The sequence below is a fragment of the Hippocampus comes genome, unplaced genomic scaffold (genome assembly GCF_001891065.2).
Source record: "Hippocampus comes isolate QL1 unplaced genomic scaffold, H_comes_QL1_v1.1 scaffold45, whole genome shotgun sequence".
NCBI classification, from domain to species: Eukaryota; Metazoa; Chordata; class Actinopteri; order Syngnathiformes; family Syngnathidae; genus Hippocampus; species Hippocampus comes.
This window is the reverse complement of record NW_017805783.1, coordinates 1,764,549-1,792,234: the sequence shown is the minus strand read 5'-3', so window position 1 is coordinate 1,792,234 and position 27,686 is coordinate 1,764,549. Positions and strand designations below refer to the sequence as shown.

General features: G+C 41.8%; 2 protein-coding genes across 2 annotated transcripts in view; both read left to right on the top strand.

Annotated features, from left to right (window-relative positions):
• The first annotated feature begins 389 nt into the window (after positions 1–389).
• On the top strand, positions 390–8,581 carry snrnp27 (small nuclear ribonucleoprotein 27 (U4/U6.U5)). Its single transcript, XM_019885346.1, has 6 exons — positions 390–560; positions 1,948–2,074; positions 5,428–5,531; positions 6,331–6,410; positions 7,842–7,906; positions 8,261–8,581. Exons 1-6 carry the CDS (start codon positions 524–526, stop codon positions 8,313–8,315), a joined length of 468 nt encoding a protein of 155 aa, XP_019740905.1. The 5' UTR covers positions 390–523; the 3' UTR covers positions 8,316–8,581.
• A 2,076-nt stretch (positions 8,582–10,657) lies between these two features.
• The window catches only part of mxd1 (MAX dimerization protein 1), a 20,621-nt gene continuing 3,592 nt past the window's right edge, over positions 10,658–27,686 (top strand). The window contains exons 1-5 of the mRNA XM_019885303.1: positions 10,658–11,547; positions 12,154–12,253; positions 21,296–21,325; positions 24,668–24,782; positions 24,989–25,148. Coding sequence (XP_019740862.1) covers positions 11,481–11,547; positions 12,154–12,253; positions 21,296–21,325; positions 24,668–24,782; positions 24,989–25,148 — 472 coding nt within the window. The 5' untranslated portion in view covers positions 10,658–11,480. The remainder of the gene's footprint in view (positions 11,548–12,153; positions 12,254–21,295; positions 21,326–24,667; positions 24,783–24,988; positions 25,149–27,686) is intronic.

Below are 27,686 nucleotides of genomic sequence, written 5' to 3'. Positions count from 1 at the left end.
CCCAAATATATTCTATATCCCTGATATTTAGCTTACGGTTCATTTACTATTTTTTTCTGTGCACGAGTTGACATTTGTGACATTTGTCCACTAATAGTACAACTGGTTAAGTACATTACATTAACATGTAGCTGAATTTTACACAGTTGTCAATTTGTGCACAGTTTTGCCTCACCAAGGTAACATGTCGTTGTCCTGCTCGTATGCCAAAGTTGTCCTATAAATGAGGCCAAACAGCGCACTAGCAAACGGACCTAAAACTGGAATTTTCCTTTGTTGAAAGAATACTTAGAGGGCCTTCAATACACTGTCATTGTCCGTCGCCCTACAAGGTGGACACCCGACTCGATAGGGGGCGCAGTAGAAAAAAGCTAAACGGAAGTTGTTATTGGACACAGCGGAAGTTCCTCTTTTAAGGTGTTGAACAGGGAAAGATACAACTGAAATTTATTGAATCTCTTCGTCCTACGCTTCGTCGTGTGGAATTCATTCTACTTTTTCGCTCAATATTTGATTAGTTGAAATGGGAAGGAGCCGGAGTCGAACTCCTCCAAGGCGTGGTAAGAAATTACATGATTCTGTGCCTGTTTTGTATGGGTCGAATAAAGAAGGTTCTTAATTAAATATACATTGCTAGATTATATTCGGTGTTTATTCAGCCTCGTCCTCAAAAGTATTGTATTGTTTGTGTAGTACAGACGTGCTTTTTGACATTAGCTTCCTGTAGTGAGAAAGTAAACGTTTGTATACTGGCAGTCGTAAGAGGCAACAACGTAAAATTCGAAAGTTATCGTACTTAAGTCGTATTTTTGCCTGTCGTTAATTAACCTGAGCATTTACTTTTCCCATAACCTTTTTATTTTCGTCTTTTGCGTTTCCTGAACATCGCGATCTTACTTTCCACTCCTTACTTTGTCAAAATAGGCTCGTTACTTTCTTTAACCCCCGCGAGTGATATCACGACAAAAGACAACATAGAACCAACTTTTTTCCATTAGTCAGAAATGAAGAAACTGGAATCAGTGAATGTAGCAATAAACTAAAGTAATGTTTAGTATGCAACTGTCTACCAATTAAAGCTACTACAAAAGTCAAAATGAAAAAACAATGGATTTCCTGTATGGTGATTCGTGTCGTATATGTCGTTTGCGGACAGTCCTTGAAATCACAATATCTGTCAGAAAAAATGCAATTCTATGTTTTTTTTAAACTGTTCAGCCCAAAAACAGATGTTTTCGTAGGGTTGCAAACCACACTCACAGCGATAAGTGTGTTTAGTGGACAGTTATTGAAGCTCGTTTTATCACGATCGATGCCGTGTCTATTTAATGTGAGCTCAATGCACATTGACGTCTGCCCTCATTCTGCAGAAAAGAGCTCTTCATTTCACTGACAAGTTCAACACGACTCGCGCTGTTTTATTATGAGCGACTCTGAGCGAGTTTAGAGGAAAGTCTACAACAGGCCTACAAAGGAGAGCACCAACACAGCAGAGTCCTTCATTGGATTTTCATTTAGTGTTTGATTTTAATTTATTATTTTTAAAAGCTGACCTTTTTTAAAATGCAATAAAATGAAGTGATGTAACATTATAATTCCGAATATCGCCCGATAATGAGCAACTCGATAATTGTGCATCTCTACTTTTTACTGTGATGTTAAATTCTGTACATTTTTCTAACCATTATTTAAGTATAGGAATTGAATCAGTACTTTCCACATTTGCCAGTCTTTGTTCATACAAGTATGTGTTCTGCACCTTTTAATTTTAGAGTGTGAGTACTCTTGCCTGTCTTTTGGTGAATGTAAGGTAGAAAAGCGGAACACTTACTGAAATTTATCTAATTCAATGTGTACCGTGTGCTATCTAAATACTATATTGCAGTGCTATCATAATGGGTTCAACTCTTGTATCCCTATGTTAACTCTTATCCTTATTGCCTGCAGAGAGGAGGCGTTCCCGTTCAACTTCACGAGAACGCGATCGAAGGAGAAGGGAAAGGGATCGGTCACGAGATCGTGACAGAGAAAGGAGAAGAAGTCGTTCCCGATCTCCCCACAGGAGACGTTCAAGGTGAGGGAATCTTTATTTATTTATTTTTTTATTTTAAGGCAATTATAAAGTTCAATACATTTTGTGTTGAAAAGAAATTTGACTTGAAATAATGTTACAAATTACAAAGCTGTACAGCAAACCGCTGATATATCACTGTTCATCTGTTACTCCCCCAGCAACTACTGTCAGAGCTCGTAATAGTCAATGTTGCCACAGAACATAAAGAATACATGAAGAATATCTGAGTTAGTGATGCCACTGATTATAATCAGCCAATTTCCTTGGGAAAGTATGTGTTTGGCAAATGTCGATCAATCCCTTTCATTGCCACAAAACCCAATCACCCGCAGTGTAGAGACCAGCCCATGTGCAGTTTTGTGTCCTCTCTTCCCTTCCTTCACAGAATGCAGGCACGCGGCAAACCTGCCTTATGGAGCTTTTGTGATTTGAGAGTGACTTTAAGTTTGCGTCTTGTACCGCCTGCTATAAAAAGTTACCTTGCGGTGAGAGTACGTTAAAAGGCTTCCAAGGGGGAAAATGACATACAACATTCGAAGAACAAACACTGAGTGGAAGATGGTGGGTTTTTAAAGGAAAACGGAGTTGCAGCAGTCAAAAAGCAGCTAATGCAGCGCACGCTGTGCAACATGAGCGTGACTGTCAGAAGGGTGAACAGAAAACCGGAAAAATAGGATTTATCGGACTGAATGACCAGCTTTTCTCAGTGGTCTACTGTCTGCTCTCTCAGTTGGAGCCCCGCTATGCTACCTGCTTGCAAAGATTTCACAGATGTAGCCATGTCAGAACTCCATCAGACGATATACTCTCACATCAAAAGTCTCCTTTAATTAAAAAAGGGGTCTCATGTTCTGCAAGTTTGCTCCTCATTACAAAGAATCTTAAGCAACTCTCAATAGTACATATTCTCTGAGTCCTGTGGTCCTCCGTGAAAGCCTAGTGATCATTTTTGTACTTAATACATCGAAGATATTTGATGATCAAAATATTTGCCCATTTTCTGACATGTTACACAGACCATGAATCACAATTTGGTTGTGCGATTTCACTACTGTCAGTTAAAATATGTTGTCTTTTTCAATAAAGGGATGGAAATATAAAACGTTTTGTCTTCATCCGATCACCAATTCATTGAAAAAATAATTGACAGATTCATTGATTATGAAAAGAGCAACGTAACAATCTTGCCATAGTGGTGGAATTTTCCATTTAAAAAATAATAATAAGCACTGGAAATAGCTCAAAAATTTCTGGAGATGGATGGATCCAATGAACCCAAGCTTCATCCTCAAAACAGGAAATCTGTGGCATAAAATATCCACCCATCCAATTTCTGAACCGCTTATCCTCACCAGGGTCACAAGTGTGCTGGAGCCGCTCCCAGACGATTTTGGGCGGTTGGCATGGCACACCCTGAGCTGGTCAGCTGCCAATTGCAGGGCACACATAGACAGTCACACTTACAGTAGGTTCAATTTAGTGTCCAATCAACCTACCATGAATGTGGGAGGAAACCAGAGGACCCAGAGAAAACCCACGCAGACATGGGGAGAACATGCAAACTGCACACAGGAAGAACGGAGCCGGAATGGAACCCTGGACATCAGTACTGTAAGACGGGCATGCCAACCAGTCGGCCAACATGCTGCCCGGCGTAAAATTAACCCAACTAATTTTTAATGTATATATTGATATATCTACTTGAGATAATACTGTTTGATATTCATAGATTTTGCATGATACTTTCATTAAAGTAAATAAGAATTTTCAACCATTCAGGGTGGCTATTTCCGAAGATGTCGTTGTCAAGGTTACAAAAGACTAACTTTGAGGGCTGTTTTACAACTTTTGGCATAAATAGTATCAAGTAGAATTAACTGTGTAGCACCAAACGTCATTCTGTAGTTCAGGAGTAGCGAACTCCGGTTCCCCGAGAGCCATGTCCTGCCTGTTTTAGATCTCTCTCTACTTCAACACACTTGATTCAAACAACCAGCTCATCAGCAAGCTCTGTTGAAGCCTGAAACGATAATGATCAATTGAATCAGGTGTGTTGGAGTAGGGAGGGCTCTAAAACAGGCAGGATATGGCTCTTGAGGAACCAGAGTTCCCTTCCCCTGCTGAAGTTGCACCAAACAAGCTTTAGCCAAATCCATTTAGTAATGCTCGAGAAATAATGTCACGAGTGAAATCACGTAAATCTATTAGAGTCCCCGTTACTATAGCAACACATGCTGATAGTTCACTGTATTTTTCGGACTACACGTCCTACTTTTTTTCCCCATAGTTCAGCCGGTTCTGCTGGTGACACTGTGGGAACAGCGGAGTGTAAGACGACACAACCACACACTGTACCTTTGACAAAACAAGGAAACGTTGGCCAGACACATCACCTACACACTTATTGATACTGACCTTATGCGGGTATAACTTGGCAGGATGTCTGATATTCGCTTAACATTCAGTTCTTACATGATCGTACTCTGCATCTTAACAACATCAGCGACTCTATCACGTGGAGTATATGGCGGAACATTTCTACTATCCGTCAAAAGATTACGGCTACATTTGTTGTCATGACAAATGTATATGCAGTAATGACGGCAAACTCTGCATCTCTTTTGCTGTCCGTCTTAAGGACAAATAACAAAACCGTATTCGATGGTGACATAAGTGGCACAAATCACTAGAAATCAAATAGAATTTTTTTTTTCTCATTCTGACAGCTGTAGTAAACACAAATACTCATTTCGATTGCTGCAGCTGTTGACGGTGGTAGACGAGTACCTACTGCAGCTTGAAATGTAATGATGTCTGTCATTGTGGAATAATTGGACATATTTCAGTGGACATACTTTTAAATATTCCCAAAAATCAATGAAAACACCATATATAGCCTGGACATCATTTTAAATTGTTCATTGGTCAATATTGCCACAGAATATTGTTTTGCAGAAGATGAATGAAGCAATTTAAATTTTAAACAAGAGCTGCTGTTCAGTAACGCTGTCTATCCATAATAGTGTTGTGAAGCAAGTACAATATTGAATTGATTGTTTTTTTTTTTTTTTTTCAGAATATCGCTAATCGAGTTTTAGGAAAAACTATTGAGAGATATTTTTAGTCCATATAAGATAAGATAACCTTTATTTGTCTCACAATGGAGAAATATCCCCCACCCCTAGTCCCTCTACACCGCAGATTTTCACAGAGTGCAGGTGGGTCTGGAACATACACTCATAGTCAAGAAATGGGGGTTCACTGACTGCACTTAACAGTCATTATTTACGTCTATTTGTACACTCAGTAGTTGTGATAACTCGTCCTGCAGCTGTCTATGTCTCCCTCTGCAGGTCTCCTCGACGCCATCGCTCCTCCTCTCTCTCACCCATGAGGCAAAAAGACCGACGTGACGATGACCGTAAAGAGAAGTCATCAAAACCCATTCAAATATCAGGTACAACAGATATAACAGGCAACCTCCAAAGTGGAAGTTTGAGTTCCAAAACAAATGTTTTTGTCAGAAATAACATTTCGTGAATTGTCACTTAAAAAAGTGGTCCTCAACCTTTTTTCGGCCACAGGCCAACTCATGGTCTGAGTGACATTTTGCTGATTGGCAACCAACCGTTCCGTTGATGGTGGTGATTGCTCGGTGGGTGTCGGGCGCGAGGGTGGGGGTGGAGTGGGTTATGACTAAGATTCCTTCCCGGGTGATAACATACTTTGGAAATATTTATTTATTTTATTTATTTATTGTATTTCTTTCTTTGGGACAGCGCACATTAATCAACACGAGAATAAACAGTGTAAATGCGCCGGACTTAGCATAAATGCTAGTTTTCAGCCGTAGCAAGTGGGGGCTGCGGTGCGGCGTTTGGAGAGCACTGACTTCAACTTTCAACAAAACCTTTATTTTCTGTGTAATGTTTAAAGTAACACCATAACACAGACTCTAACCACTAAGTAATTAACAAAATAAAGCATAACTACTCACGTCTTTTAAGATATTTGACACACACGAGGGACTAATAGTTCAAATGTGCTGCATGTTGACTAGCTTAGCCATTACGTTTTCGGCTACATGTGATGCATGTTAGTATCAGCTTGGAGGGATGAATTTCTCTCAGGAATGTTTAATGTACTGACTTGCACTAGCCCCATCCCTTAGTTGCAGGGTTAGTGTTTTTTCCTCAACTTAACTTCCCTAGTAACGGAATTCACACACCTAATTTTTTTTTTTTTTTTTTTTACAGCTGAGGACATGCAAGGCAAAACTGAGGAAGAAATTGAGATGATGAAACTAATGGGATTTTCAACATTTGACTCTACTAAGGTAAGTGTGTATGATGTGCAAGCACCATAAGGGGCAAATTGTGGTTTTAAAGAAAGTTAAGATAAGATTAAAAAAAAAAACCTTTATTCGTCTCACAATGGAAAAATTCCCAATTCACAGCAGCAAAAATCATGAAAGGGAGAAGTAGAAGAACAAAAAGTATATAAGTAAGTATAAATTATAAAATATATATACAGTACAAGCATATTCAGAATGGGTGAGTGGGGGTGAGTCAAGGTATTCAGGTCAGGTCTGTCCATTCAATAGCCTGACAGCAGTTGGCAGGAACGAGCGGCGGTACCTCTCTTTCTTGCAGCGTGTGTGTATCATTCTCTGGCTGAAGGAGCTGCCCAGTGCTGTCACGGTGTCCTGGAGGGTGGGTGGAAGGGTCTGTCCATCATAGCTGTTAACTTAGCTAGCATTAGCATCCTCCTGTTGCCCACCTCCTCCACAGTGTTTAGGGAACATCCCAGGACAGAGCTGTCCCTCCAAACCAGTTGGTCCAGTCTCTCTGTGTCCCGGCTGAGATGCTGCCTGACCAGCAGACTATGTCGTAATGAATGGCTGAGGCCACCACAGAGTCATAGAAGGTCTTAAGGAGTGACCCTTGAACTCCAAAAGACCTCAGTTTTCTGAGCAGGAAGAGCTCTGCCCCTTCCTGATCAGAGTGTCCGTGTTGGTAGACCAGTCTAGTTTATTGTTGAGAAGAACACCCAGGTACTTGTAGGTCACCCTCTCTCTGTCCGTACTAAAAGTACCCAGTAGTTCAACAAATGAATAAAAATTAAAGTGGTATATTTTCATTCATGAAGTTGACATCTCCCTCATTTAACTGACAAGTGATCTTTCATTTGTTTAGTGATATAAAGAATCTCCAATCAGTCACTTGGGTTTTTTATTTCTTATATGTCACCACAATACCGGATATTTTTGGGAGTAGAATAGAATTTGTCACTGGCACAGCCTCACAGGAACAATGAAAATCAGTTTGTCTCAAAAAAAAAAAGTCTGAGCAGTGTTCTCATCGCCATCACAAAAAAAAAAAAAAGTCTGAGCAGTGTTCTCATTGCCATCACACACACACACACGTGAAGAGCACTTTTTTTTCCACAATACTATATTGATTCATACTGTATATGGCAGTGGTTCTCAAACATTTTACATCAAATTCCAAAAAAAAAGGATCCGTAGCACTTCAAATGCCATCATTGTGACCAACATTGAGAAAGGTTGCATCATTAAAATAGTCTTCTTGGCGCTGTCTTGCTGAAATAAGCAGGAACGTCCCTGAAAAATATATTGCTTGAATGTCGGCTCCAAAACCTGGATATGTACCTTTCAGCTTGCTACACCCGAGCCCACACATTTTCTGCTCGATTCAGATGAGATGATTTGGGGAATGTTTGAAAGACATGTTCTGTTTTCAATCAGGGGAAGAAAAGTGAAGGAGCCACGAATGCATATGCTATCAACACCACCATGAAAAGAAAATACAGGTATGACAAGTGTGTAAGAGAAGACGTCCTTTATTGTTCTCCACAAGTGGAAATTATAAAAATGGAATATTACTGTTTGAGTAGAGCTAGTTGTGCCGTGCTGTCAGGTCTTACTGCCTTGTCACTCGGATGTCATGTTAGTCATCTGTTGTTGATCATATTGCTGGTTTAAAATGTCAAGTTTTAAGTCCCCTCACAGCAAGCATCATTACTGCTCTTGTCAATACAGCCAATCACCTCTGCAGGTGTTTCTGTGCAGAGATTCTAGCTCCCCTATTGGTGTTTGATGATGTCATCTGCAAGTGTTGCGAGGGTAACAGTGATGTAATGTTTTTTTCTTTTATTATTTTCTAGGCAGTACATGAACAGAAAGGGTGGATTCAACAGACCGCTGGACTTTATCGCATGAAACTCTTTTTGCCGCTACACTCTTGAAACATTTTGTTGCACTTGACAAAATGAGGATGTTTTGTGCTGTTTGCTTTTATTTTTGTGACCTTTTGTTTTGTGGGATGCAGGACTTTCCGTCGAAATTTTTGATTAATAGAGACATCAATATTCCTCTCTTTGATTCTGCTACACCATATTTTAGTATTGATGCATGGTTACACGCAGCCTCATGCGGTTCTACTGTAGTTGTGTAAAACAATTGAAATAAAAAGCATTTCAACTCAGTGCAGGCAGTGTTTTTAACGTGCCTTTTTAAACTGAAACATTTGGACGCAGTGGTATATCAACTATTTAAATTGATAAGGCACTACCTCTACAGTACTGAATCAATGCAGCAAATGATCAATTCACTGATTTTATGATAATGTATATATTTAAATATATACACTCCTCCCCAAAAATAAATGGAACACCAAAACAACCCAGTGTTAACTTCAAGTCCGTTACGGTACTCTTCTGTGAAATCAGCAATGCTGATTGTAAATCCGTTTTTGACTTGCTGTTGTGCGTACTGGTGGAAGTGAGAGGCTATTACCAAGACAACCCCAATCAAGGTGTGGTTATGAAGGTGGCACGCTCATCGTTTTTGGTCACATTTGTATTTTGTCAGTATCCCACCTCTGGAGGTACCATGTGACGATGTCTACCGCTCGCTGAGTTCGCCCAGGTAGTGCTGCTCATCCAAGATGACACATCAATGCGAGCTGTGGCAAGAAGGTTTGCCGTGACTCCTAGCAGTGTCATGGAGGAGATAACAGGAGGCATGTCAGTACCCCGGGAAACGGAGAGAAAGCCGTAGGAGAGGAACAACCTAACAGCAGGACCGACCTGACAGAGTCTGAAGACATGGAGAACTTTATGCTGCCTGCAACATCATCAAGTATGCCCGGTCTGGTGGTGGGTCAGTAATGGTTTATGGTGATGTTTCTTTTGAAAGTCCCTCAGCTCTCCCTGTGCTAGCCAGAGGCACCTTGACTGCTGTTAAGTACCTCGGGGAGATCTCAGACCCATTGTGAGACCATAGGTTGGTGCATGACAATGCCAGTCCTCGTGGCTGTTTCTGCATGATGATAAGGTTAATGCTATGGACTGACCTGAGCATTCCCCAGACCTGATTCCAATTGAGCAAATCTGGGACATCGTGTTATGTTCCATATGTCCATGCCATGTTGCATCAAAGACTGTCCAGGAGATAACTGAAGCTTTAATCCAGGCCTGGGAGAGGATCCCTCAGGAGACATTTTGCCGTCTCATCAGGAGCATGCCCAGGCGGTGTCGGAGATCATACAAAGCACAAGGAGGCCACACACTACTGAGCCTCATTTTGACATTTCCTGAGGAATTTCTACTGAATTTGGATCAGCCTGCATTCTGAGTTTCAGAATCAGATTTATTTGCCAAGTATGCAAAAAAAAAACAAAAACATTTTTTTAAACCACACAAGGAATTTACTTCCCAGTTACAATCCGTCCAGAGGAACATAAACAAAAATGCAATAACCAACATGGGGGAGACGGAACGAGAAGCTTGGTGGGTTCCACTCGGTTTTTAGTAGGATTCCCAAACCAGATCCCTAAGAGATAAGAATGTAATTTTACATTGATCATTTTCGCTGTGTGATTAATAAAGATATTCAACTAGAACATATCCTTAACTGATATCTAGGATGTATGATTTTTGTGCTCCCTTTATTTTTGAGAAGTGTACATTACCACTATATTGTTCTGTTTCCCCTAAAAGCGTTCAACACCATGTTGATAAATTTAGCTAAGCTTTTTTAAAAATGTATTTATTTTTCTTCCAATCATAGTCTAGTTTCAGGACACTACGGTTAAATGCTGGATGCTGGGGACACTGCACGATATTTCAGGTCATTTTTATCTGTCCTGACCCCGAGATCCCTGATATGCGCCTGCGCTGACGCAGGAACAAATCAAAATAAGGCATACATGTACATGTAACAAATCTCGGACCACAACAGACGACAAGCAACACTGCTCGATCCAATCAGAGTCCTACACCGCAATACAGCACGTGAAGGAGGTGTGTTAGCTTTCAGAATGGGGCGTCACGACTTCAACACGTGGCCAATGATTGGCGGGTTTATCACAATTCAACCAATCGGTGTGGACAAAGGTATTCAGATGAACAGCCTCCATTGTGGCTCCTCGCAGGAGCTATTTTGGCCGGTAACGTGAACCAAAATGGCTGATCCCTGACTTCAGGTTCGTCTGACGTCAGACCATTATAATGATTGACAGATCCAATGCTCAATAGAAGTATATTGTTACTCTTGCCAATAACCAACCACATCTACGCGAATCTATTCGATGGAATACAACAATTGACTCTCATCCAAATCCTGTATACACAAAAGCCACTGTAAAACAGTATTCAGAAGGTAGATAGGGTTGCGGTGTCCGATATTAGTGGCAAATTTAGCATAGCGTGCTGTGCGTGATCACTGAAGTGACGAACTAGCACAACAACTAGCTATCAACATATCTAGTGATAAGGTTGGATGACATCGGCGAGCGAACTTTGAGAAAGACCTGGTTCGTTTTTGTTCCCTGCAAACGCACTCAACGAGGCCAATATTTTGTTGTTTTGGACCAGGGACAGAGTGGCTCAAAGAGTGGAACTCGTGATTAACTTTCATCGCTCATTTCGACAATATTTGTCTGACTGACTCAATCCTTGCCCGATCTCGGTTTCCTGACAGAACATTGTTTGACTTGTTTTTCAGCGCCAGCCGAAACTTGAATCTGTCTGTGACTTGGTTTACATGTTGTTAACAATTGTCTTGAATGAGAGTCATTAAGCATCCATTGCTGTTGAAAGTGTTAGCCAGAGCGGCTAAAAGCTAGTCTCTACCTGAACCACATCAGCTGACATTTTCGGAACAGCATCAGGGGAGATAGCAACTGCCTTGCTTTGTCTTGTAGCACATTTAAAGTTTTCTCAAACCCGTAGATACTTCGTCGGAGAGAAAAACACTTGCCTTAAAATAACCGCTGGCAGAGCAGTTTGAGAAAGCTGGTGTGTGGACGAAGAGCAGGTTGTGTACAGCCACGGATCACCCATCGGATTGTTTTAATATCAGTGATTATTATTATTATTGAACATGACGGCTATCGGAATGGTGCAAATGCTGATCGAAGCAGCCGAGTATCTTGATCGCAGGGAACGAGGTAAAGTATAATTTTATTCTTGTTTGTTATGGATTTTATGCTTTGGGAATATCCAGCGACACCCCTCCCCCTTTATGTGGCTTGTTTGTGCTTCTATTATGTTGAAACAGCGACGTGTTTTGACATAAAGCGCTCGTGCATTTAATCGCTTTGTGTATTTTGCAAATAATTGCAGTATGTATCGCGCACCCTCAAAATGTTCTTATCAATTTCATGCATGTTTATACGATTACTGTAAACTGAAGGCAAATGGGAAAAGTCCCTATTGGATTGCATTCTACGCATGTATTACTATTATTTCTTTATTGAAAAATTCAATGCGATGTGACCAAAGACTTTTTTTTTTATTATAGCCCCTCCTTTCCTGCTGTTGTGGTTTGCTAGTGGGGTTTATTCCAGTTCAAGATGACATCATTGTCCAGGCTGAGGGGAGAAAATACAGTGTAACGAAGATGGGGCTTGTAATGTTTAATTGTGTTTTACCTAAGTTTCAAATACGTCAAATGAATGCTAAAAGGATAACAAAGAAACTGTGCTCTTCCTATTTCTTCATTTGGCTATTCAACACCGTTTGACCCAATGGCTGCATTGTTTATGTGCTTGCAGAAGCTGAGCATGGCTATGCTTCCATGCCACCCTTCATCAGCAGTCGAGAGAGGGAAAGTTTGAAAAGGAAAAGCAAAAGCAAGAAAAACCTAAGTAGCAGGTAAAAACGAATCACCTCAGATTTTTTTTAACTCTGCAACAAGCATCCCATCATAACCTCCCCCTGTACAGTGCATCTCACTCCCCAGTATTTTTCAGTTACCACTTGTGATGTCATAGTGGCCATATTTTGACAGCTCTCTGTAAATTTACAACAATTACATTCGAACAGAAGCATCTTGGTTGTTGTAGTAGTTAGGATGACAGCCTCGAACAGGGTCGGGCAACATAACTGATGGGGGGGGCAAATTTTCATCAGGTCTATAAGGAGGGGGGCATATAGGACAACGTAGTTATGTATTACAAAATACATGCATGTTTTATAGCTAATGTTCATCTCACTTATGTATTTCATTCTTAATGCATGCATAAAATATTCAGCCTTCAACAGCAGAGGGGGTTTGGACAGTCAAAACATAACCACATACTGCATCATGCAAAGGGCTAGGGTGTATAAAAAATACCTTTCAAAGACAGCACAAAACTGTTGAAAAGCAAAAAAAAAAAAAAAAAATCATTAAGTACAAGGACTATGTTTGTCCTGCATGCAGGTGCAATGAAGTGATGTCTGTCATCGAGTGGTGAATGGCAATATTACAACTCAAAACAATACAGTTGACCCCTGCTATTCACGGCCAGCACTGCCTTTACCTACTCAGAAGCCCTGGTGTTAACCATCAAATATAAAACGCCTCCCCATGCCTAACCAAGATGCTCAACTCATTTTTCAATACTAACAAAAAGATCAGCACACATATTTATGCTTTTCATCAATTTTAACAAATGAAATCAAATCAAAAGGTTCACACACTATACTTTTAATAATTCAATATGCATTTTTTCAATCACTTCTATATATTTTAATGATATTGTAATGATGTATAAGTCAAGTCAAGTACAACTTTATTGTCAAATGTGCTACAGCACAGATGAAATATCCTACCTCTTAAACAGACAACAGACAACAAGAGGAGCCGCTGCGGGTGCCCACGCCGCCATCAAAAGAACAAAAGAATAAATGACACTTAACTAAATTAGGACACATAGTGCAGTCTTGCACCTACAATACTAGCTCAGATCAAAATAGTATTTAAAAAGTAATAAATGTACAAAAACAAGAGCGCTTCGGACATTGGCATCACGCATCCCTCCACCAAATGCAAAAAAGGCAATTTTGGCAGGCTTGAAAACTTGTCGCTGATTTGAGGAAATGCCACACTTTGACAACGTACACAGTTGTTTTTTGAACCAGGGTCCCAACACAAGGGGGCAAAAGAATGCGTGAGCATTCTAAAGGCTGCCAAAAGAAAAAAACAATTAAGCCGTAGCACCAGTGTTCAGGGTGACGGCTCCTCCGGCCAGCGGGTTGCTTTCCAGCACCGGGGATGCTGTGAGTGCAATCCAGTGCACCCGTTCTACAGCAAGGCTGTGGCGCCCCGCATCGGCATCACCTCCTCATCTGCCCGTGGTGACAAAGGCGGGATGCCCGGCGAGCCTGTGGCAGGCATCCCGGCGAGCGCCGCATTGCTCACGCCCTTCTGAGCGAGGCCGACCAACCCCAGCCGGTCTCTGCTCACCTGCTCTGGTAGCAGCTACCGTGGCAGGGGCCTCAGGCGTGAGAGGATGTCTGGCTTGCCGCCGACACAACCACTCGCCCGCCAGCCAGTCCAGCCCTGGCTCCGAGGCAACCTGGTTGATCCTGCCACTTTGCTTGTCTCAAAGATTAAAACCGCACAAAGTGCACCCATAACAAAAACTTTTAACCCTCTGAGCTTTGTATGATTGCGAAGACTCATCAGTTGTTGTAGTTCTCCCCATCTTCTGTCATAATACTTGAAAAATCCCCCATGGCGCTTGATAGGATCTGTGATGTCCAAACTATCCAGCTTGCACATCATGTATCTCATCATGTCCCCTTCATGAAAGGGAGATGTGAATTCACTTGGACAGAATATTGACTGATCAGCTGCTGCCACTCCAGTCCTGTCAGCTTGGCTGCGTAAACAAATGCACACGGCGATCAGTCACGTGATGTCCGGAGTATATCGTACGGGTGTGTGATTGCTCTGCGGATGCCACAATGACATGGTTGACTGATAAACAAACGGCAGAATAATGTGCAATTTAATGCTCTCCCATAGCCCCTTTGGCATGAAGCTATCACTTCTTTGTCAACTTTTGCAGTGGCGAAGTGACTCAGTCACTCAAAAGTTCAACAAGTGGCAGAATAATGAAATTATTAAGACTTTTACAACGCTATAAATACAGCCACGGCGCCGCACAGACTCGCCTGTGAGTTGGTCAACTCCTGCCAAAAATGTTAGTGATTGAAAAGAAAATAACAAATTGGGATTAAAACTTTTTTTTTTTCCTTTTTTAAAATCTGAATACCGTCGGTCCTTGGGCTCTAACCCAGGTAAGTCTGTAGGTAAAGTCCAGTTATAGTTGACGATCATTGAAATACATTAGGAAAGAAAAAAATATATTTTTGGGAGGTAAACCCTAAAAAACAAACAACAAACAAACAAAAAAACCCTTATAAAGTTCCAATATGCATCTTCCACAAAAAATACAGGGGTGGCTCTGGAAAAATAAGTGTGTGTGTGTGTCCGCGCGCGAGTGCGTGCGCATGCGTGGGTGCATGTGTATTGAGGAATTGATCGAGGGGCCACTAACAGGTTGAGCCGAATGATTTCGTATTCTTTTAGATATAAGAAGGAGCCCATCGGAAAGCAATCCTTGAGTCGATCATGCTGAGCGTTTTCGAAGACATTATGCCCGTTTATTTGTTGCAAAAGGAGCCATTTATCCACATGAGGGATTGAACCGATTATTCGACTTTACCGTGTGTCAAGGAAGTTGACAAACCACTAATCATTACTTTATACATTGACCACACCAACACTTCACAAAAAGCAATAGGTGATGTGTCCGTGCAGCAAACTCGCAGAGATACCTAAGATGCTGTGGAAATATTTGACTAAAAATGTGTTCTGTTGTAATATTGATATTTTATATGTCCTGGAAAGCGCTTTGTTACAGCTGTTGTGAAAGTGCTACACCAATAAAGATGTATTGTAAAAATGAGACTGGCAACATGCATGGTCTATCCTCAAATACGGGGGCAAGGCCAGACAGGGAATAAGGGATGTTATTTCAAGGCCATAGATTCTGGCCTTAATTAATACAGAACAATGCAACAAATTTTGTCCAGTGGTGTGGCCGGATGCATGTATAGTGAATATAAAACGTCTGCACACGCCTGTTTAACTTCCTCTACAGCTCGATGGATTTACTTTTCAATCATTTGACAGGAGAAAGTAAAAATAACAAAATGAGATAATGTGATTACACAACTGTACACACCTTTTTTATAACTGGGATGTGGCTGTGGTTAGAATTAATCAATTCACATTCAAACTCATTTTAAATGGGAGTCAGTACACACCCGCCACCAGTTAAATGGATTCTGGCTAAGCCTAAACTGAGATCATAAACAGCTCCAAAGCATGGTGCTCCCACTACCATGCAATACTTTAAATAGGGTGTTCTTTGGTGGTGATTGATGAAACCAAAGTTGAAATTTTGGTTGTATTTCCAAAAGATGTTTGGCTCAAGCCTCAGAGTGAAACCCGATGAGAACATTATCAAAAGCAGTCAAACCTATAAGCTTCTTGAGAAGCCCTCCCACCCTAAAATCAGGAAAAGCCTACGAGATCTAAACCATTTGTGGGCTGGAATGTGTAGGCTGACTCTCATTTAACAATTTAAATGTGATTTGTTAATTCTGACCTAGCCACATCCCCAGTGATAGGAGGGTGTGCACACTTGTGCAACCACATTTTTTCTGTTGTTTATTTTTACAGGTTGAGGGCACATTAATGGTGAAAACATTTTTTGACTTGTCTTGGCCTATTTTTTTTTTCAACACCACAAAAACTTTTGAAAAGGGGTGTGTAGACTTTTTACATCCATGGGATGTGACTACTTCGTTGGTGAAGAGCTACGTCTTGTCTCTTTATTGTGCTTGATGGAATCACGCAGTGGCAGCTGCAAACAAGTGTCTGGCTGAGGGCCACTGACCACTTGTTCAGGCAAAGTGGGTCAGTCAAGGTGACTGCGGGAGACATTTCAGTGACGAGCAGTCCCTCGATCACCTCAGACTGCTCGAACACAATGTACAGTTCAGTCATTGTGTGGTCTGTATTGCAGTAGTCAATTCAGTTATACGTGTGTGTGTGTGTGTGTGTGTGTGTGTGTGTGTGTGTGTGTGTGTATTATATATATATATATATATATATTAGAGCTGTCAAAAGATTAAATTATTTAATCTGATTAAAAACGCAACGTCATAATTTTTTCCCGCTTTAATGCTCTCATCAACATGGAATAATGGATCACTTTTCTATGTGCAAAATGCAAATATTTACTGAAACAACAATTTCGATTTTCAATTTTACGTGAACATTTTTCACTTGGAGCAGTTATTCACACATAATCTCTCACACAATATTACTGTCCATCAACAACAGTGAAAAAAATATTTTGTCACACAACAGCTCCTTTAACAGCTCTTTTTATGGACTCAAAACAGAGCAATATAAAATTATAAAGTGCACATCTAAGGTAAACGAGTACTCAGCCTATAGTGGATTTAAGCCATGGTTGCATACTTCGTTTTTCTCAAGTTTGCTTTGAACACAGCAGTCAGGCTATGTAGATTCTGTTGGTCCTTCTTGCGCGGAAGCCTCTCTATGGTTTTGTGTAGACATCATTTCGGATGATAAAGAATTTCTCAGTGTGAATAAAGGCTCATCCATTGCATGTTGTTTTTCTGTGGAGTAGATGTGAGAGTGGTGGGGGATGGGAGTGTATATGTGCATGTGTCAGTTGTAATGCCTTTCCCCTTCCTCGTCATGGCTTTTTTTTTTCTTTCCTCACTCTCGCTTTCTATGTCTGTTAACCTTTCCCCTCACCTCCCCCAACTCCCTGTGTCCTCCCTGCTAGGTTCCCACTCTTGACAGGGAGAGCATCTGCTCCTTTAATACATACATGGAGGGAGATATTCCTCCCCCACCCCCTCATGTACATACAGTACACTCTGTACTCTATGTAACTGCATCGCAATATGCAAATTGCATCTTTGTGGAGCAGTATATGGAGTCCTTTGCGTGCTAGTTAGCCACCCTGCGAAGTTCTTCATCTTATCTTGAATTATTTTAGCCAGCAGGCCATTTCAATGTGATGCAATTTTTTTCTTTAAACAAAAACAAAAAAAAAACCACCAATAGCAAAGAAAAAAAAGTACGAAGGCACATGTGCATTCATAGGCTGTCAAGTGCACATAAAATAAGAATCGTAACAGCCTCGTCTCACAATTTTGAGCAAAGCATGGTTGTGCCTCAACTAAATCTTCAACTGTGTTGAGCAAAACACGTCTTGGATAACAATCATAATAACAACAACAACAGTAAATAACAGAGCGAGATATGCTGCACAAGTTTTTCCTTGTGTATCGTGACTTAAGTCCTCACAATTTTTTTTGGTTCGCTTGTGTAAAATATGCATTTTTAAAATATACCTCATGAACCATTCATCGGTTTTTAGTGTGAAGAATATTCATTGTATTGTGTGGCAGTCTCAAGATGGGATTCACTGTTGCCTTGTTTGGTCAGAATTCAAACGAGCAGAATCATGAAAAATCTCAGTTTAAAGAACAGATGCGTTATTCTTTTATACCTGACCTGCTCATGTTCTAATTGTCAAAATAATAATGGTGTTTATTCCTGTCTGTGTAGTGAAAAGGAGAAATGTAGGTGGGGAAAGGTGTGGTCAGCAGCTCTCTTCCCCTCACACAAACACGCAGAATTAAACAGTAAACACTCAAAAGCCTCGTTATACGAGACAAATGGTATTTAGTTATCATAAAAAATGACGATGTTCGGTCTATTCGTAAACATTCTGTTTCATCAACACAAAATGTAGGGTATGTGTTCTCGGCTTACATTGTGTGTCATTTACTAAGAATTTGTTGACCAGTGTAATTTTGTATATTTCCTTCCTTCAGACAGTATAAAATCTCACTGAATAGTTCATGCTTCACATCCCAACTATGAGAATAGAGGATGGAAGTCTAGTTATATGATTTTGCATTGTTAGAGGTGGGAGGGAGTACGTCACACATTTGCCAGACACAAGTAAGTCTTAAGTCGTAACCTTCACGTGTCACGCAAGTCCCAAGATACTGTGGGGTAAAAAAAAAAAAATCTGTCAAGTTGTGTCGCCACCGAATTTCAAGCAAAGTCAAGTCATTACTTGGTTCAAGCAAGTTGTAAATCAAATCATAGCACTGATTATAAGTACAGTACCTCTAAAATGACCTCTACAAATTAAATGAGCATTTACATCTCGGGCAGCACGGTCGTCGTCTTGTTAGCACATCCGTTTCACACTGGAGAGGTGCAGGGTCCGATTCCAGCTGTGGCCTCCCTGCGTGGAGTTTGCATGTTCTCCCCGTGTCTGCGTGGGTTTTCCCTGGGTTCTCCGGTTTCCTCCCACATTCCAATTACATGCATGGTAGGTTAATTGATCACTTAAATTGTCCCGAGCTGTTACTGTGAGTGTGAATGATTGTTCGTCTGTGTTTTCCCTACGATTGGCTGGCGACCAGTTCAGGGTGTACCCCGCCTACTGCCCTAAGTTAGCTAGGATAGGCTCCAGCATGCGCGCTACCCTCGTGAGGATAAGCGGATTAGAAAATGGATGGATGGATGAAATTATGACTGTCAATGGTGTGATAAACAATGACTTCTTGGCCATGTTGTTCATTTGCTATGGCATAAAAGTAATGAACTTGATTGATACTGAGTGTAAGAATCGAATGTTCTTTACTAGAATAATCCTAGTGAGGGTAATCGGTTTTATCAAAACACCCTTGAATTAATAAAATGTCTCCACACCTTTTTTCTCTCCATGATTGATTACTAGCAACACGCTGCTTCTCTTCTTTTGCATTTAGTGGTAGGAGTCGGTGTGCAGTATCTGTGCAGAGGAACTCTTGAAGTGCGCATTACTTCACTACGTTATTAAATAGAGGGCGGGGTGGGGTGCTTTGCATGACTATGCAAACCGAAACACAACAGTCAAAAGGATGGTTCAGCCAGTATTCGCAAAACATCCCACCCATGGTTACGTTACTTAGCTACAGTTACAGTCACATATTTTTTTTATTGATCCAAACCAGTGTTCATATCACTAGCTAAACTGTGATGTTAGCTTACCTGCCTTTGTGGGTTGTGAAATGACGAATGAAGTTGACACTGTCGTTGTATTTTAAATGAATGATCCTCTGAGTTGCTCCCATCACTGCTGGTGGTGTTTAAGTCGCCACTTGAAACCAACTAGTGATACCGATTGGGTTGCCAGGTTGGCATGAATGAAACAAAAAAAACCCTCATTTTTTTCTTTTTCTTGCTTTCCACCTTAAAAAGCAAACAGTTTTCAAATGCACATTTCAAATTATAAACAAGATGACTTGTCAAGTTATGTAGTTCATGTCTAAGCCAAATCGAGTCGCTTAGATACCAGGTCTCAAGTCAAGTCATTCCCAAGTTTTTGGCAAGTAAGTCACAACTCCTAAAAATAACAACTCGAGTCAAGTCATATGACCGGATTGCCCCATCGCGAGGGAGAATAAGCGGTATGGAAAATTATGGGAGAATAGATTTTCTTGACCCACAATTTGAAAGCAAAATCTGATTAATTTTTTTTAATTGGTTGATTTTCAATAATAATTTATTAATTTTGTCAGTTTTAAGTTGTTTCAGTGATCACATTATTTGTCTTTCTTTCAATGACTAGGGGTAGGTACCAACAATTTTGTGTGTGTGTGTGTGTGTGTGTGTGTGTGTGTGTGTGTGTGTGTGTGTGTGTGTGTGTGTGTGTGTGTGTGTGTGTATGACTTGACTGCCAGTTTGAATTTGTGCGCAATTCGAGTTGGACTTTACAGGTAAGTTATTCACTGAGGTAAATTTTGGAAGAGGCAGACAATTGCCCTCCTGGATAAAACGTCAGTCTCGAAAGTGTATTCGGCCATTTGCAAAGAAACGCTAGAACAGAGTTCCTGGAACGGGAGATGGGTCAGTAACTCAAATGACGTCTGAATGAGTGGTTTGACACTCCTGCCAGCACTGTTATGTCACAAGCGGCTGTCTGCACTCGTCGGAATTCATATTCAGTTTCCGAGGGGGCAGTGCAGTGAGCGCACCTAAAGATGATACCCCGAGTGCAGCATGCATGCATGCAATGAACAATCAGTTACACTTCAAAGGTCCTTCACTTGATCTCAGGTGGCAGGAGGAAAGACCTCCCTCAGACTAAGGTACATATTCAAGGTGACAATGTGCCAGTGCAAGTTACTCCCCTGAGATAAGGGAACAGAGGCTAATTTTGGACATTGGGTCAAAGGATTAGGGGGTCTGCTCGAGCTCGTTGCGTGCATTGAGAATGCCTTCTTCCCTGAGATACCACCACACTCCCTTTTTGCATTGGTCAAGCAAATTCTCACCAATAATATTGACTGACCCACGATACACATCCACTGATTTGAATATGCTTAATTTTGTAACCCGCCCAAAAGGCCAGAATTCCATCTTGTTACTCGTTTATTCCTACTACCCGCCCCCGCACTCCGTGTTGCACGCAGAGTGGCTGATCAGGAAACACAAAGCGGCATCATCTAGCTTGATGTTTCTGTTTACATTTACTGTGTAGCATTTGCCCACCTCCTCACATGTTCCCGTACGGTCTATAAAAAGTCTGCATTTCCTCCACAGAATGAACTGCAGACTTTAGAAAATTCCTTTTGTGCATTTTCCTTGAAACTCACACCAGCCCACTCTGACTGCCACAACCTCCCACGCAGCCTTTTCTCACTCGCTCTTTTTCTCACACCTCCACAGCATGCCGTTAGACTGCAGTAATTCCACACAAAGAGGGGTACCCGCTTATGTTTGGCTGCTCACGTTTTCCTTTCTCTCCACAGGTCTACTCACAATGAAATGGAGAAGAACAGGTATGTCAAGAAAAAAATCAATTTCAATTGCCTCGGGTAATCCTAAAATGAACATCATCAATGTGCTCTTCCTCAACACACAAGAACATCCAATTTCTTCACCCATATCTGTCCAATGCAATCTCTTCAAAGTTGTGCAGAAACCATCCACTGTCAATCAGTGATTAGCGATTTCTCTCTCCGTATTCTTATTACTGGACAAGGAATCCAGAGCCCCCAAATTCAATTCAGAGTAACTGGTCATAAATGCAGTCATGAAAATTCACATCATTTTCATATACGCTGAACTTTCTTTAAAGGTAGTCTTAGCTGACATCAAATTCCTCTGATGATTCGGCATTTTGTTGGTTTTTAAAATGAAAAAAAAAGTTCATACAGTATGTTAAATTTTATTAATTAGTCATCTAAAATAAAGTAATCGACTCTGATGATGAATGAAAACATTGGGTGGCGTTTTCCCTTGCCCAGACGCGGGACACCGCGGCCCCTCTCTGGAGCCAGGCCTCGAGGCGGGGCTCACTAGCAAGCGCTTGGGGGCCGGGCCTACACCCACTGGGCCCGGCTGGGCTCAGCCCGAAGAGGCAAAGTGGGTCCCCATTCCCATGGGCTCACCGCCTGTGGGAGGGGCCAAAGGGGCCGGGTGCAAAGTGAACTGGGCGGCAGCCAAAGGCGGGGATCTTGGCGGTCCGATCCCCAGCTGCAGAAGCTCGCTCTAGGGAAATGGAATATCACCTCTCTTGCAGGGAAGGAGCCCAAGCTGGTGTGTGAGGCAGAGAAGTTCCCACTTGACATAGTAAGACTTGCCTCCACACACGGCCTGGGCTCTGGTACTAGTTCTCTCGAGGGAGGTTGGAGTCTCTTCCACTCTGGAGTTGCCCACTGTGAGTGGCGCAGAGCAGGTGTGGGCAGACTCATTGGCCCCCAGCTCAGTGCCTGTACATTGGGGTTCACACTGGTGGATGAGAGGGTAGCCTCGTCCTGACTGTTGTTTGTGCCTATGCACCAAACAGCAGTTAAGAGTACCCACCCTTTTTGCTTTTTGGAGTCCTCGGAGGGTGTGCTGGAGAGCGCTCCCTCTGCAGAGTCCCTCGTTCTGCTGGGGGACTTGAATACTTGCATGGGCAATGACAGTGATACCTGGAAGGGCGTGATTGGGAGGCATGCCTTCCCCATCAGAACTCGAGTGGCGTTATGTTGTTGGACTTCTGTGCTCATCACAGATTGTGCATAGTGAAGACCTTGTTCAAAAATAAGGGTGTTCATATGTGGAATTGGCACCAGGACACCCTTGGCTGCAGTTCAATGATTGACTTTGTGGTCGTGTCATCAGATTTACAGCCTCTTGTTTGGGACACTCGGGAAAAGAGAGGGGCGGAGCTGTCAATTGATCACCACCTGGTGGTGAGTTGGTTCCAATGGTGGGGGAAGTTGTTCCAACCTGGCAGACGCAAATGTATTGTGAGTGTTTGTTGGGAGCGTCTGGCAGAATCCCCTGTCAGAATGAGTTTCAATGCCCACCTACGGCAGAGCTTTTCCCACGTCCCGGGGGAGGCAGGGGACATTGAGTCCAAGTGGAACATGCTCTCCTCCTCTATTGTTGAGGTCGAGCCGCTTTTTCTCCATGTCGAGAGGAGCCAGATGAGGTGGCTCGGGCATCTGATTACGATGCTTCCTGGACGCCTCCCAGGGACGACCCAAGACGTGCTGGAGAAACTTTCGACCCGACCCCACATAAATGGTAGAAAATGGATGGATTATTAGTTAGTATTAGTAATAGTAGTAGTAACATACGGCCCTGCATGCGTGGGTGCATTATGTCTAAATAGTTGAACCACCAACTCCGACCACAACCACTTTTTGTTGTTGTTGTTACATGTGAGATGCGAGTTGCTCCCAAGTATTCATGATAGTTACTGCGAGATGTCAGAGGTTGAAAGCGAAGACAGAAGGATGATTTATTTACTGGCGTTCTGACCTAGTTGTCGTGTGTAGTCAGTCTGGGGCTAATAAAAGACACATTTGGGTAGCAAGGAACAGTTCTGTTTTCACAGAGATGCTACATCACAATTCAATAGCTTTCGTCTGTCTATTTCATAGATGTCAAACTCAGGTCCTGGAGGGCCGCTGTCCTGCATGTTTTCCAAGTCTCCCTGTTGCAACACACCTGATTCAAATGAACAGGTTCGATGTCAGGCTTCCGCAGAGCTTGCTGATGATCTGATCATTTGAATCAGGTGTGTTGCAACAGGGAAACTTGGAAAACATGCAGGACAGCGGCCCTCCAGGACCTGAGTTTGACACCTATGGTCTATTTGTATCGTCACCTATTGACACCGTGCCCTTTTGGCACTTGAACCAGAATAACCTGCCACTAAACCATCCACTCCCCTATCGTCTTTTTTTCAGTAACTTGGACAAAGTGTCGGCAACACTATGTTATGTCACAAGGCAGGCTAACATTTGTGTTATGTATTGACCTTTGCACTTTGGAAGTCAGATGTGAAACAGACTGCCGGTTTCATTCATAGAGTACTGCCTTCTTACTTACATACTTGTCACTTAACTACTTTGTATGTGCTCAGTTAATCTTAGTTTATCGTGTCTAACCAGTTAAGCCATGACCAGACTGTGCTCTGATTGTGCAATTGCACCAAATCTAACTTTAACGACACTCAAATTGCCTATTGCCGTTGTATGAACAGCTCGTCCAGGCTTGAGGTGCAGAAACAAACATCTCCACTGTCAAGTAAACTATTTGAAGAACTCTGACGTACACACTCCCACCCACTCAGGCTCACACATGCACACTGGCACGCACACACTGTTTGTGAAGCTGCAGACGGAGGTGTGTGTTGCATAACGGCGGGGTCAGTCAGTCTCAAACACCCACCAGACCTTAGCAACTGGCAGAACTGAGAGTTGAGAGCAATACAGGAAGCAGAGATTGATGGAATTGTTTGAAAAAGATGTCATAGGACGAATGGGCAGATTAATCAACTGGCTTCTGTATATATTCTATTTCTGATAGTTTGTTATTGTTGGGTTTGAAATGTTAACAGTCATTTAAACCCTTTGAAAAGCTCTAGTCGGCATAATTTTGCAGTTTATTTGCTGTATGTTTTTGGAGAACAAAGTAAGGGTCCAATCTTTGCCTTGGTGAATTATTGAGCTTGCTTTCTGCTTTCCGCCAGAACTGTATGGGTAATGACCTATTTTACAAATACAGTATAGCCTAAAACATCGGAACTATGAAGTGAAAAACTATTTTCTGCCAGTTCCTTGACATGCAAAAATCAGATCCTGTGTAACTCTGCCTTTTGTTTTTCCCCCTTCTGCCTTTAGACGGGCACATCTACGACTGTGTTTAGAGCGACTGAAATCTCTGGTTCCTTTGGGTCCAGACACCAACAGGCACACTACCTTGAGCCTCCTGATGAAGGCCAAAGATCACATTAAGGTGCGTGTGGTCATATTTTGCTCATCTAAACATTGCTCTTCAAGTGGTTTAGATCATAACGCGGCATCATTACATCAAGTTCATGGAAAGGAAAGACTAGAGGTATATTTCCACCAAGTGGTACAGTCCAGTTTGGTTCAGTATAGCTCTGATGAGTAAATCCAGGAGCGTTGATATTTTCTTATTTCCTCTTGTTCACTATGCAGAGGTTGGAGGAGAGTGACAGAAGAGCCCAGCACACCTTAGAACAATTACAGAGAGAGCAGAGGCATCTGAGAAGGCGTCTGGAGCAGCTCGGTGTGGAGAGAATCCGCATGGACAGCACTGGCTCTGCCGTGTCCTCTGACAAATCCGACTCTGACCAAGGTTGGTCATGCATGCGAGTCATTCATTTCTTTCTTTCTTTCTTTCTTCTGGAACGTGTGTAAAATGCTTGCTTGGAGGATTACATGTCCTTATTTTGGCATCGCATCTGTTGCTCCAAGTGCTCAATTGCGATTGAATACCTGCTTCTGATTCTCTGATACTAATGTAATATACATTTCAAGTGACACGTATCAGATGCGTGATGTGTTTACATTTGCAGAGCACACCAATCAACATACATGCACAAATGCTGAAACTCAACGGTAATAAATAAATAATACAAATGAGAACCGTTGCATACAGTTTACTTGGCCTGCACTGACTCACACCCCCACTGGTTTGAATTAGGGCACAGGTGTCGAAGTCTAGGCCCAGGGTCCAGATCTGGCCTGCCACACCATTTTATGTGGCTCGTGAAAGCAAATCATGCATGTCAACTTCCATGATGCTTGCTGGAGTCTGAATCTAAATTTCAAATTGTCATATCTAGTCCAAAACAACAATATTTGAACAAGCCATTATTCTTGACTTCTGATTTCAAAACAAGTCATCCATCAATTTGTTGTTCGCTGTGTATGTAATATTTGGAGGTTGTTCAACATTTGGTTTTACAAAATTCACAGTCATAACGGCCCTCCAAGGGAAACCGTAACGACAATGTGGCCCACGACAAAAATGAATTTGACACCCCTGAATTAGGGTAACCTCCACTTCTGGACACCTTCTGCAATGAGTTTCTTTATTTAATGATGGGCACATATTTAATGAACCATATTTGTTCCATATTTAATGGTCTGTTCTTTCACTGTAGCCAAGATGAGCGATAGGGCACCGTTCTGTGCAAAGGGAAATTATCCTGTTTCCCTTAATTTGTCAGAAAATATTTATTCATTACTTACAAATATATCTTTGGTCATCTGTCTATCCCAGCGATGTATAGTGACAGGCAGAGCCATGAAATAATCTTCCATCAAATGGCAGAAGATCCAGTACAATAAATCAACCCGTTATTATTCAAACAAGACAATAAGTCATGGATTCCTGTGAGTCTATCATCTTTTTGTTTAGAAAACATCACCACCGATACTGTCAGTTTTCGACAGTTTTTCCAGCCATGGTAGACCTGGTCGCTCATTCCAACACTTCATAACATTCTCAAGACCCCCACTCCGCTTAAAAACAAACTTCTTTCTTTCTCCCTTCCTGCCCCTTGGATCACCCTCGATCTCCGTCTCATGAATGCCAAAGCTCGTCAATTTGAATGCCTTTCCAGAAACACTGGACTATCCACAAAGAAATTTAGACAAACCATATTTTACGTTATAAGGACTCCGTTGCCAGCACTAAAATCCACCCCTATTGCAGTATAATCACTGCCAATAATGGAAACCCCAAGTCACTTTTTGCCATACTTATCCTATCACCCAGCCCCAGGACTCCCTCCCCCCTCACGTATACGCAACCTCCTTCTCCAACTCTATTTTGTTCATTTCTCAATTAAAAAATAAGCATTCACCAGAACCTTGGATCATGCCCTCAACTTAGCACTCAATTTTCACCCATCCACACATTCATTTTACCCCTTCCAGCTACCAGTCTCTCAGCAATCACAGAACTCAACCATATATTCAAACTTTGTCAGGAATCCCACACTTCTTCAAAACCTTTGAATTCCATTGAGGGAAATTTCTAAAAGTCCCATGCCACATTTCATGTCTTTTCATCGGGTTTGCCAGATAATTTGGGTTGAGACGTCCAGGTCGGGTCTTTCTCTTAGTGTGAAGCAGAATTCACCAAGCCTTGGTGACTCCCACCTTCACATTGAGTGATTTGATATATGGACGCCTTGAACGGCGAGCCAGTACAGTGAAACTTTACAACGAAACCTACATGGGCGAAAATACCCCCTAATGTGAAAAAATCTTCATGCATTAACACCATTCCCACTCTCCTGCCCCCATACAACGAAAAAAAACCCCTGTTGCATTATACGAAATCTTTTTTTCTGCTCTTGCCTCGCGAAGAGATTCACTACAACGAAGTCTAATCCAACAGCGACCTCTACTGCTTCATTCGGAAACAGCAACAGCAACCACCACACTGGTTTACACATGCGCCGTAGTCCAGGAAGTATTTGTTATTAGATTTAGACGCAGCATGAACGTTGCATTGCTAAAATGGCTACAAAACGGACCTTTGGATGTCAAGCAGCTAAGACAAGAAGCGCTCTGATGCTGGAAGAGAGGGTAAAAGTGATCAAAATGAAAGACGGAGGAAGCAAAATAAAAGACATTATCCAAGAAATTGATGTAAGTGAAAGTGAATGCTGATCGTAAATTTCGCAATTTCTTTCATTTTTTTTCTTTCTACACTGACTGTACAAAGTGTCAAATAAGTGGGTGCTCATACTTATGCACTATTGGAATAAAAATTAAGAGTACACATACGTTTGTGTGTAGTGTACATATATACATAACGTGTGTGTGTGTGTGTGTGTGTGTGTGTGTGTGTGTGTGTGTGTGTGTGTGTGTGTGTGTT